At 53.2% G+C, this 12,701-nt stretch overlaps 3 protein-coding genes across 3 annotated transcripts; 2 read left to right on the forward strand and 1 right to left on the reverse strand.

Annotated features, from left to right (window-relative positions):
* Nucleotides 1-1,682: 1,682 nt before the first annotated feature.
* Nucleotides 1,683-2,243, forward strand: SLS55_003486 (uncharacterized protein; the record flags this gene model as incomplete). Its single annotated transcript, XM_066774961.1, has 1 exon — nt 1,683-2,243. One exon carries the CDS (start codon nt 1,683-1,685, stop codon nt 2,241-2,243), a length of 561 nt encoding a protein of 186 aa, XP_066635080.1.
* Nucleotides 2,244-3,225: 982 nt separating this feature from the next.
* SLS55_003487 (uncharacterized protein) lies at nt 3,226-4,228 on the reverse strand (the record flags this gene model as incomplete). Its single annotated transcript, XM_066774962.1, has 4 exons — nt 3,226-3,585; nt 3,666-3,907; nt 3,958-3,966; nt 4,039-4,228. 4 exons carry the CDS (start codon nt 4,226-4,228, stop codon nt 3,226-3,228), a joined length of 801 nt encoding a protein of 266 aa, XP_066635081.1.
* A 4,813-nt stretch (nt 4,229-9,041) lies between these two features.
* Nucleotides 9,042-10,621, forward strand: SLS55_003488 (uncharacterized protein; the record flags this gene model as incomplete). The annotated part of the gene is made up of 3 exons (XM_066774963.1): nt 9,042-9,315; nt 9,384-9,544; nt 9,611-10,621. The coding sequence occupies 3 exons, from the start codon at nt 9,042-9,044 to the stop codon at nt 10,619-10,621; spliced, it is 1,446 nt and encodes a 481-aa protein (XP_066635082.1).
* Nucleotides 10,622-12,701: the final 2,080 nt, after the last annotated feature.

The raw sequence follows: 12,701 nt of genomic DNA on the forward strand, positions 1-12,701 counted from the left end.
CGCTTCGTAAATCGTTACTAGTAGCTATACGTATATATATTAATAGGTTTACTATTAATAAGAGTAGTTTTATTATTAATATAAGCGGTATTACCGTATAATCTCGCGAATATACTATTAAAATTAATAGGATATTTCTTATTTATAATGTAAATACTATTTATATTAATAGTAATACCATTAATATACGTGGGTAATCTATTTACGTAATAATAGATTTGGCAACTGGTGAATCTACTGTTATTAATGGGTAATCTATTTACGTTTGGTACCCTAGTGATGTGAGTATCTATAAGCGGGTGGCTGCGCCGCTGCCTGAGGAGACTGGTGGGCCGGGTGCGTGAGGTGGGAGTGGTTGGGCGTGTCGGAAGGGAGGGAAGGAGGCGGGGCGACAGGGGACGTTGGGGGATGGGGTTCGTTTGCAGGCGTTGACACGAGGTCAGCGGTGAGGGAGGGGATGCATGGGGTGGGCGGTGCGAAGGTGTATTAAAAAAGGGGTCCCTCGTTGTATCTGATGGCTGGCTCAGTGCAGGGTCTGTACGGAAAGTGCTGCGGAGTGGTTGTAATGCGATTTCTTTTGAAGTGATTCTGGTTTAAGTGTGATGCTGTGCGGTAGGATTAAGGCTTGGCTCGCCTGCAGTGATTCACGAGATAACGGTAGAGTTTGTTTCGAAACTTTAATCTTGTGTGGTCATAGCCTTTGAGCCTGAGCGTCGTATCCAAAGTATGCCACTTGTTTGGACGTATACTGGCTCGTAAGCTAAAGAGTGGTGTTTTGAAGAAGGGTTTGTGGGAACCGCCGATCACCGTAGTCTGTGCGGTGCTTGAGCCAACCCCTCCTCACACCAACACCCATGAATGCTGCAGTCACAAGACTCCCTACGCTTGGAGGTATGAGCGGACTGGATTAAAAGCAGTCGGTGACAGGGGATGGGAGGCACATGCAACTAAGCCCTACAGCAGGGCTCGCAACGGCGCTCACGCTATCCCCTTGACGGACGATCATAATCTCAGATGACGTCTTAGTGGCTCGTCGCCCTTCTTATTTGTTCTACTCCTATGCGCTAGCCACGCGGTTGTTGGTTAAGTCGTGACCGTCGTTTCAAACAAGATTTCTTCTTGTTTGATTGGATAGGTTGGTGGTGGACTTGACCATAACGTACACTAATTTTGACCATCAACATATCCGGCCTAAAGCTAAGTGACGGATGATCAGCGGGGTAACTGTGATCCGCCTACTGTAAGGGGAAACTTCATCTTAGAAGGGGCTGTTAAGATTGCGGGGGGGTAAATAGCGCATACCCATCGTGATGGACAGCTAGCCCATTGCGGTGTCTGTTTCTGCTTGGCTGACGAGCTGCTTCGTTTCAAACGATATGATTCGGCGAAGATGCAGACCTGCGGCATGGGAAGATGAGGCTCATCACGCACTAGGCTGCAAATTGGAGGCGGAAGCGGGAGGGTCAAGCTCCCCGGGGGGTTCGTCCCGGACCCCGGAAGGGGACCACCATCGTGCCCAAACGGGAGAGTAGAGCCATAAATGCGCAGCATACCTTCCAAGCGACAGCACTCCCACTCACTCGTCGATACCAACCTCTGTTCCTTTTCGCACAGAACTGAACTACTCTCGTTGATCAACAACCCACACACTCGTTTTCCGCTCGACCAACACTTACGCCAAAATGCACGCCCAACCCCTCCTCCAGCTGTTCCTCTTCCTCAGCGCCACCTCCTCCGCCGCACCCTTGAACGCGAACAACCTCGCCAAGCGCGACGACCTCGTGCCCGCCAACGAGGCCGGCCTGGCCAACCTGCCCGGCGCCGAGAACCTCAGCGCCATCAAGACCCTGCCCATCGCCGGCGGCCTCGTCCAGCGCAGACAGCTGCAGGGCGCCGAGACCTACGGCGCCTCCGAGCCGCAGCCCGAGGACGGGGAGGAGTCCGACTCCGACGACGAGGAGGACGGCCTCTCCGACGCCGGTTCCGAATCCGACTCGGACTCCGAGGCTGGCGATGATGACGAGGAGGTGGAGGGAGCGGAGCAGCCCTCGAGCACCTCTACCGATGGCCCCGTGAACCCGCCGTTCGCTCTCCCGCCGGCCCTCGAGACCCCCGCTGCCGCCGTTGGGGGCGGTGGAGTCGAGAGTGCGGCCAAGGGTGTGGCTGGAGGTGCGACGGATGCGGTGCAGCCTCAGCCGTCGGGCGGCTCCCTTCTTAGCGTGGCTGCCAATGTCAACCTATAGATGAAGAGGCGATGAGGATGGCGCTATCGATACCGGAGGCATAGCGCAAACAGTATCTTGTTTTTAATCTTTAATGTACATGTTGAACAAATTGAGGGTGGGGAAAGCGTTGGGTAACGGATTTATTTGCCAGGGGAAAATACATTTAATGAGTTATTCAAAGATCCTCAGTGACGTCTACAGTTTGTGACTCCAGGAAGCTTCAGTGACAGACGAGCACTTGCCCTTGTATGTAATTTCGCTGCCGTTGTCTTGCCTGTCCAAATGGCGGGGTCCCACATATAGCGAAGAGCGCGGATTGCATTGATGCTTGGCAATCCCAGAATGGCTTGACACATCGAAGGCTGGGTTTTCACTCGACATATTGATTCGAGAATATTGGTGGACTAAAAATGATGAGAGCCGAGCAGTGAAGGAACACTGTCTAGTGTTCAAGAACAATGGGTGCGACGAAGTGTGACGGATGCCCAGAGTTACGTAACAGACGAGAAGTAGGGAAAATCTTGAACAGTATGGGTATAGCCTCGAGGCTTAACTTGTTTGTGAAGTGTAGAAAGAGCTGGATAATCCATACTCTCTTCCTGCGTTATTCCCTTTTGACTCAATCTCTTGCCTTCAAATTCGATAACATAAAACAAGGTAAGGATGCTCTCCGATCACTCTGCCTACATTTTTACTGGTTCAAGATTATTTTCCTCTCCACCATGACATCTTTCCTCCGTACCGACAAGCCGCCTTTCAAGAGCGCCAGGCAAAGGGATCTGTCCCCGTAACATGGAAGCTTCCTCTAACAATCCATGCCTTTTGATGAGCACATTAGATCGCGCAAGCCTGAAAGTTCATTTACAACTCTGAAACAAGCCGCACACGAAGAAGTGACAGCCAGTTTGGATAGTAATCTGGAGCAAAGCGGCTGGACTCACCCGTGAACTGCAAAAGATGGCGGGGAAAGGATCTTGAAGAGGGATTGACAGACTTCGCCTTATTTGTCGATCTGCATGAAGACCATGAGCAAGGCACCGTAACTGATCAGAGTCGTTAGCTGTACGATATCATTCGAGATTGACTGTAACACATACGCAGCGGTGCCAATCATCGTCTCAAACGGCTTCGCCGGCGTTGTTAGCAGCAGAAGGCCCACAAAGAGGGCAATGAAACCAGTGATCAATGCCAACCGCTTTGTGTGCGAGCCCATGTCTTTCAGAAGCCATGCAGGGACTAAAAGCATGAAGAGTCCCAAGAGCAGAATGATGACCGTAATAGCCTTGTCTACTAAGTTGTCGTCATAGTAGATGACGCCCTCCTCTTGGTATTTGCGGCTGTACTCCGTGGCCTTCCCGTTCTATTTGTAACCGGTGGGTATTCAAATTAGTTTCATTCTTTTTGCGGTCAATACAGGCCTACAAAAGCCTCTTAACGCACCTTTGCATGAAACGGTGTGAGGCGGTAGAAGATCGGAGTTCTCTCAAGGATCCGCCGAAGAGGGGCTTTCATACGGTCTGCTGTTGCTATCAGATCATCCTGCTTGTCATCCTCCAGGAACTCCATCTCGTGACGTGTTATTGCTTGTGGATACCGGTCGATCCACTTGTTGATATTCTTCACAGTTCTTTTTAAAGCCTTCGGACGCTTCTGCATATCAGAGTAGCTTGTGACTAGCCTGTCTTGGAAAATTTAAGCGTGTGTCAGGCCAGTATTGGTGGTGCAAACTTACCGTACTTCTCTAACAATGTTGTAAGGTGATGCAAAATTTCATAACGTTCGCGATGCCACAACTTATCCCCTCGGAAGCTACCATTGTGGCATAAGTACTCTTCCTGTTGAGCTTCGGCAACTTCTTTGTCGATCTGAGCCAGCCGATTCTCGAGTTGAGTAATTTCGTCCTGGAGGAGCAGTATTGTTCGGACGTGTAGCGACCCGAACTTTCGTACCACGAAGGCATCGTTATCCGAAGACAGCAAGCTCGAAAAGGCGGGGTAGCCCATGGACCGATTTTCCTTCCACGCATGCGCGCCTTGATTCGTCGCCCCATTTGCTGACTGCATACTTGCACGTGATTGTGGGAGAGACGGCCTTGCGCTGGCTGTCGATTTTTGCCTTGTCAAGTAGCCGTTGTCGATAGACATCTCATATGCCGTTGTGGATGAAGCCGGAGAAGGTAACACGTTTGGTAGAAAGGAGCGACACATGGAAGAGCCAAGCTTCGATGCAAAATCGCGACTCAGCGGTGTCTTCGGGGTAACAAGCGACGACCTCGGTGGGTTGATTGCGCGGACCGGCCTCGTAGGAAATGACGCATTGCCTGCTGCGAATGGGGCTGTTGATTGACCCTCAATATCAGAGTCAATGTGGGATTCAGCAGCCATTGTTGTTCTTCGTCAGACACCGTTTTCTTGTGCAGGGATGATGTTGAAAGGATGTAATAATAAAAGGGTGGAGCTGAAATGGGGATGGCGAACTTTCAAGAAAACGTAGAGTTCCCTCAGCTGCGCTTCTTCTTAACGTAAAGCCAATGAAGAGGCTCGGCCGAGGCTGACACGCATGAGGAATCCGCAGCCTCACTGCTCGACTGCTGACCTATTGGATGGAGGATCGAGATCCAGCAGCAGGCAAAGCAGGCAAAAGAAGGCAAATCCTGTGCGCCCAATGGGACGCTCGGATGTTGAATATCCTGCAGGTTTTTGCCGCCTGGCGTGTCCAGCTGATTTTTGGTGTGACAGTTATGAGGCTCTGCTGGGAGGCCTTGCACAGCCTGCTCATAAAGTGAAGGGGGCGAGGTGGCCCCAAGAAAACACTGCCTCATTCACAAGGCTGACTGCCACGAATCATCACCCCAACAAGCACATACGACTTGACCAATCTTGTGAATAAAGTGGATTGCAGATCTGCAGCAATTAAGAAGAGGTACGTGGATAGTCAAGCATGCGTGTCTCGGAGCAAAAACCCCGACAAGCAATTCAATTCCTTAGCGCTACGGCAGCGGGCCGTGCCGTTGAGAGGGTTGCCCGGAGAATGATCTTGGCTGATCTAATCCTTGCAGTCTGGCCTGAAGCGTCATCGCAATGAGTGGAATAAGGAGAGTGGCGCAAGTGGGAATCGCGCTTCATCGCATGGGTGGAGGGGCAAGGGAAGACGATGGACAGAAAGAGAACTACCAAGGTACTTTTGAGGGCCAGCATTTTTCTGACCAGAGAGGCTTTCACGTCAAGAAGAAAAACAAATCCAAGACTGAGAACCCTGAGAGGCCCGAGGACATCATGAGTTCTCATATTCCGACGTCTTCACAGCCGGAAATATTCAACAGTGCCCCGTCACTCCCGGGAATGCAAGCAGCTCCCAATCAAAGCTCTTCAATGGGACCGCCAGCTTGGTCGTCCGGACCATCGCAAGACAGCAGTTCGATGAACAGTCGATACATTCCGAGACAAATGCCTGACCCAATGCGACACAACTCAGCGCCGCCAATGCAAGGATTTGGACCGCCAGCTGGAGGTCCTTGGGCCCCAGACCCTGCCCAGTACTATGCTGAGCCAGCCACTTATGCCAATCAACCTGTGTACGCTCAACCGATCAATCAAAGCCAGTATGCACAGCAACGTCCCCATAGCACAACCATGGACCATTACCAGGCACAGCAGGTTCCGGGAACGGGGCAACACACCGCAGTGCCCGGTTATGGTGACTACAGCGGAGCGCCACATCAAAGCCGCATCTGCAACCACGGCATAGCGTATGTTTGGTTTATTCATTGAGGCTACAGAATTCCAGTCGCTGACATGACTTGCAGCTACGAAGAATGCCCACCATGCAGGTGCGGACAGCCTTGGTGGCCAAGTGGCTGAGTCCATGACTGTCACAGTTTGATGGATGCCTCGACCGCTATCGACTGATATCGACCGGACGAGGCTTATTAGGACGCGATACGGACCCGACCACAAGGGTGAGAACAGGTATAGGATGATGGCGAAGAAAGCAAGGAAGGGAAGACTTCTATCGACGGGCACCCGTCAGGCCAACCGCAGCAGACGGGCGAGAGGCTCAGCCGCCTGCCATCATCGCCAACATTTCCATCAACTTTCTCCACCACCTGCCAGCTTTCAGGCCCTACAACTTGAGGATTAAGCCTTGCGGCGGATGACTATCCATGAGCGGCGGATGTGTGCGGCTGCGATACTACTTCTGTGTTTTGAACGCGCAACGAGCTGGTTTTTCCGAACTTGTTCAGTCAACGTTGGCACTATGAACGGCAGAATATTGAAGAGACATACTTGGATATCACGGAGTAGAGGCCAGACGCTGAACCTCGTCTTTTGATTTTTATTCTGAGCACGAAAGACGTCGAGCAGACCTGAAAGAGAATGGGAAAGCGACGTTATGCTTGTGCTTTGTAGTATGGTTTTTAAATGTGTTCTGGACAGATCGTGTTGAAGAATCGCACAAAGGATTATCCAAGGAGCTTTCATTGGAGGAAACATGTCCTTCTCTTTCCTGGTGATGGTGAATTGGGAGACAAGTCGACATAATAGACTCAGTGAGCCAGAGATGCAATGCTGTGGCTGCGTGAGGCTCGTGGAAAAGAGCAATTCTAGAGGCTGACATGCGTGCGGCCTCCGCCAGCCTTGCTGGCCACAGGAAAACCTTCAGTTGAAGACGCAGCCTGTTCCGGTATTGTGAGGAGAGAAGTCTTCGGTCTGTAGCCAATACTAAGAGGCGAGGCTTGAGAGGCTTCGCGACTATCCGGCGATTAGGTGGAAAGCTGAATGCCGGCGCGCAAATGAGGCTCTGCACTTGCACTCTGTTCCCGGGCGCAGTCTTGAGGACTGTAAGGCGGGGTCCTCACGAGCCCAGCACTGCCTCGCTCAGATACCGCAAATCACAGCCGGCCAAAACATACGGACTGATCCCATCGGAAGCAGCACGAGGTACTGTTTTAGGTTTGGAACCAAGACAGTCGCTCAGCAACTAAGGTATGTCACACAGGTAATCTTCCAAACACATCGCGATGGGGCGAGATGGTAGCCTCATCGTGACGTTTCAGGCGCATTTCACCCCAGGCTTGGAATCGCGCAGCGTTTCGAGGCTGATTCGGTTCGTTCAGGCTTGTCCTCGTAAAGCGCATCCCATAGCTGGATAGCTCATCAAAATGTCGATGGAAGTGATCCCTGGTCGCCATACCTAGGTACAGCGAAGGCTGTCAGCCGTTTCAAGAAGCCGTCGGCAGATGGGCAGAGTCAAGGTTCCGATGACCCTAGCCAGAGCGGCGACAGAGGTCTCAACTATGACGATCGGAGAAGCAGGCTGAGGTTTTGGAAGAAGGGAGAACGGAAAGCGAGCGGCGGGGATGGGATGCAGACAGCGGCAGACCCCTTGGCTGGCCGTCTTTCGGATTACCCACCAGCGTCCAATGGCCCCATTTCCGCGAACCGGCCGTATGGTTACCAGTCTGTCTCTTCATATTCCTCGCCAGCACCAAGTGACAGTGCATGGCAAGCTCCTCCGGATAATCGCCAGACATGGTACAGCAATACATCAAACCAAACACAGGGTTCATGGCCAGCGAGACAGCAAACTGATCCAACTCACATGGGTGGCGGACACTACGGGGCTCCGCCAATGCTTGGGTACCAGCGGACCGAGGAGCCAGCGAGCTACCATCCCGAACAACAAGCGCCGCAGTACGTCCAGGCGAACATTGGCCTGGCTTACGGGGGACAGCAATCTCAAAACCAGAGTGTGGATTCATACTCGAGGCAAAGTTCCGCGAATTGGGGCGCCAATCCTGCGGGAGGGAGTGCGAGCAATCTATGCGAGCATCAACAGCTGTAAGACCTTCGGAAATGGTGTCGTGATATGCATTGTCATACGCTGACAGTATTTGCAGCTATAGTCACTGCTTTCAGTGCGGCCAACAACGACAGACTCACCCGTACCGCTAAATTCTAGAAATGCTGGCCAAAAGCGAAGGTAAGTGCAGTCGAACATGACTCCTCGAGCGCTGCTACCCTCATAAGAACTCCGTCAAGCTCAGTGTTCAGTATGAAGGAACAAACAGATGGATGGTGTTGAAGTGATGAATGGGACGGAAAAGAAACGGAGTGATGCAACGTGCGCCCGGGTGGCTGACCAACCGGAGCAGGCGGGTGAGAACAAACTTCCGCAGCCTTCCCGAAACCTGAACGTCCGCACAGCCTCGGACCATCTGGATCATCCACATGTCAGACTTTCCCGCGGTCGGTTCTTCGACCAATGCCATCATCTCCGCAGACGCAGTCAAACGGCCGCCAAGTCATCAGCTACACCAACATTTGCAGCGCCAGAGCATGCGACGAAACCTATTCAACCTTTGGCTTTCGGCTTTAACGCGTGCACGGCCGCACCACTAAACCACTAGCCAATTATCTTAGCCAAAAGCCTCCTCTTCCCCTTACACTATATCACAAGACCTGCTTTCCTTGCAAGCGGAAACACTATACAGCCATGTTCGAACCTTTTCCAAGAAGCTTCCGGCCTATTGAGTTTCCTTGTTGCGGCTACCCGCAGTAAAACCACCCGACCGCTCACAACACCTGCCCGATTCCGGAAACGGTCAGGGATACGAGCCTTCAAAGTCAGACATTCATTAAAGCTGCCGATCACCAGACCTTGGCCGGTACTTCCGCCAGTCTCTTGTCTCTTTTTGGCATCTCTTCTCCTTTACCATGCGCTGTACCGCGGTCCATCTGTTCTTCTTAAAATCCGCCACAAACCCTCCGTCCATTATGAATGAGGCACACCACAAGTAGTACTCTTTTACTAGTCATGGGACAAAAAGCTTCCTCGGCCGCCGCCGCTACTCCAGACCTTCAGTCATGCCTAACCACAGCAGTGGGAGGGGACACTAACGTAGCCTTCCCATCCGATCTGCTTTATCAGATCACCGACGTAAAGCCCTACAATCTGGACATTTCCGTCACGCCCGCCGCCGTGACGTATCCCGACAGTGCCGAGCAAGTTGCTGGCATCGTCGCCTGTGCCGCCCAGTATGACCACAAAGTTCAAGCCAGAAGCGGCGGCCACAGCTATGGCAACTACTGTAAATATCCTCACCCCTCTTACCAAACCGGAGCACAAGCGACGAAAACAAAGACTGATCCCTCACAGGCCTGGGCGGCGCCAACTCCTCCGCCATCGTCGTCGACATGAAGAAATTCCAACACTTCACCATGGACAACTCCACCTGGACCGCCACCATCGGCGCCGGCACCCTCCTCCAAGATGTCACCGACCGCCTGCACGCCGCGGGCGGCCGCACAATTGCCCACGTACGTTTCCTCCCCCCTCCCCCACCATCTCCTTCCCCCAAAAAACTAACACAAAACCTTCCCCAGGGCACATCCCCCCAAATCGGCATCGGCGGGCACGCCACCATCGGCGGGCTGGGCCCGCAATCACGCACGCTCGGCACGACGGCGGACCAAGTTGTCGGGGCCACCGTCGTCCTCGCTAACTCCTCCATCGTCCGCTGCTCGGCGACCTCTCACGCAGACCTCTTCTTCGCCGTGCGCGGCGCCGGCGCCAGCTTTGGCGTCGTCACGGACCTCGACTTCCGCACCGCGCCCGAGCCGGGCTCGATGGTGCTGTACGAGTACAACATCACCGTCGGCGGCGACAGCCCGCGGGACGCGTTCAAGGCGTGGAACGCGCTGGTCACGCGCGACGACCTGTCGTGGCGCTTCACGTCGGTGCTGACGCTGTTCGACGGCGGCATGGTCGTGTCGGGCACGTTCTTCGGCGGCCGGCCCGAGTTCGACGCGCTGAACCTGCGCGGCGTCCTTCCGGCGGTCGCGGACGTCAATGTCTCGGTGACGAGCGAGTTCGTCGGCGCGGTCGGCACGTGGGCGGAGGAGGCGGCGCTGCAGGTCGGCGGCGGCATCCCCGCCGCGTTTTACTCCAAGTCGCTGTCGTTTTCGCGCGAGACGGCGCTGACGGACGACGCGGTCGATGCGCTGTTTGAGTACTTGGACGGCGCGGATACGGGCGGGGCGCTGGCGTGGTTTGCCATTTTCAACTTGGTCGGCGGGCAGATCAATGAGGTGCCGTTGGCGGATGCGGCGTATTCGCTGCGCGATTCGCTGTATCAGCTGCAGAGCTATGCCATCAGCTTGACGCCGCCGGTGTCGAAGGAGACGAAGGCGTTCTTGGATGGGATTAATGCGGTTATTGAGAAGCATGTGCCCGGTGTGAGGGGCGCGTATCCCGGGTATGTGGATCCGGCGCTGCTGGATGCGCAGGAGCAGTATTGGGGGGCGAATCTGCCGAGACTGGAAAGGATCAAGGCGGAGGTTGATCCGAAGGATTTGTTTCATAATCCGCAGAGTGTGAGGCCGGCCACTATGTAGGAAAGCGGCGTTCTACTCTGGATGTGGTATTGGACTGGCTATTTCGCATGATAGCTCTCCGCACCTTGCCACATCCTTCATAGGAAATTACGCGAATAATTAAGGACTTGCAAAGGCAGTAATGATTTACGAGTACGCCAGGTGGTCGGGTGTTTGCAAAAATCAAAATACATTTGGAGTCCTTGAGGATCAAGCTGGGGAGCTGACAAGAACAAGCGAACCCCTGGCATTGGTTACCCGCTATTCTTACACTGCATGATAGTCACGCCAATGCAGAGCTGTGACTGGGCCTATTGATGACACGACAATGCAGATGGTATGTACGCAGGCAGCAGCGGGGTAGTTGTCCTGGCAAATTTTGGCATGTGCTCGATCTGGCCCGTCAGTCTTCTTAGCCCAAAAGGCGATGTATCAGCCGCCATCCTTACTGTTTTTCTGAAGTGTGATTGTCAAGCTCAACATGTCGGGGAGGTTCGCCAATCTCCCCGAACGAAGCAGGCCATGGTGGCTGCAGCTCACCTATGACGATGAACCTTTCGCAAGAGCACTGCATCTTGCAGGCTCCAACTTTACATTTGAGACAGACAGCGTGGATTCCTGAAAGGAATCTTCCGTGCTGTCGTCGAGAAAGGGCTACTCAAGGCAGAGCTATGCGGAGTTCCTGTGTATGAAACGGTACCGTTCGGCCCGGATTACCCACCACCAAAGCTTGGTTGGACTGAGGCTTTTCTAACCGCCCTACTCTGGCATTTCGAAACCCCAGCAGCTAGGATGAAGTCTCTTCCCAGCTGGTCGTGGGCAGGATGGGTAGGATCTTTGCGCACATCCCCTATTGGCCGTCTCACCGGCCAAACGGACCCTCGAGTGCATCTCAACTTCCGGACCAACAATGGTACTCAGCTAGATCCTGATGACATTCAGAGACTGTACTCTGGAGGGACTGACGGAGATCTCCTGTCCAGCGTATCGATTTTGATACTGGACATTTTCGTCATTCAGTGCAGATTTCATATGGGATGGTCAAGCACAGCCCTGGTTCCGTACGCCACTGTTGATGGTCATCAAGAGCAGATTGGCACCACGGAGATGATTTTGACTCTTGATATTTCCCAAGACTCTGATTTAGTCTTGCGGCTGAGAAGTTGCACATGGGACGGCTTGATCTTGGAACAGCAAAGAGGGAATATATATGTAATGGTCGTACAGGACTGCGGAGACCATTTCGAACGAATCGGCACATTTCTTCTGAAAAAGCGCTTTTCTAAGCCAGGCGTCTGCATCTATCCAGCTCCGGATGGAACCGGATCGCCGCTGGCGGAGAAACGTACTATCAATCTGGGATAGCCAGGCAACAGGGAGAATGGAAGTGCGTGAACCACCGCTCGAAACTGTTTCTTTTGCATTTCTATTGTGTTTCCCAATATTGTTATCTTCATCGCCTTCTAAGAGCGGCGATGCTAATGTGTTTCAACTTCAACGACCGCTCTACGAGCCCACCGCAGAACACAAGCCCGGGGCACCACTCCCTTCGCTTTTGTATCGGTATTCTCATTGGCTGTGGTAGTCCAATATGGCTTACGGCTGAGTTAAGAATGAATCTTTGGTATCAATCACAAATGAGAATAAAATAGGAGCGTGTGACAATGTATGGGAGGCGGATGACTCGCTCACACTGATCAGCCTACGGCGCGCTGAGAACGTACGTGTTTTGCCCCATGTTTGACTATACAGACTCAATCCATGCCTGTTTCTCGCAGAGCAAAGGGGTATTGTTCACGAACCTGGGGATGACTGCCCCACCGTTGGGGGTTGAAGTGTTAGTCAGGGGCATCGGCAGCCGGGTGTCAACCTCAACACCAAGGACCTCGTGGCCTTCAAACTCATTGGCTGGACTTGATCACCTGCCACCCAGTTTATCGATTGTAACCCTGCTGACAGCACGGTTGCCAGGCACCGACCCTACGCGCACCCACATCCCGGCCGGACGTCGAGCTCGGCGCGAGGGCGACGTCCTCAATCACAATCCTAAAGAACCATATCCAGAGCTTCTGAGACAGACCATCAACCTAAACTCTCCATC

Source organism: Diplodia seriata (genome assembly GCF_021436955.1).
Source record: "Diplodia seriata strain FDS-637 chromosome Unknown scaffold_3, whole genome shotgun sequence".
NCBI lineage: Eukaryota > Fungi > Ascomycota > Dothideomycetes > Botryosphaeriales > Botryosphaeriaceae > Diplodia > Diplodia seriata.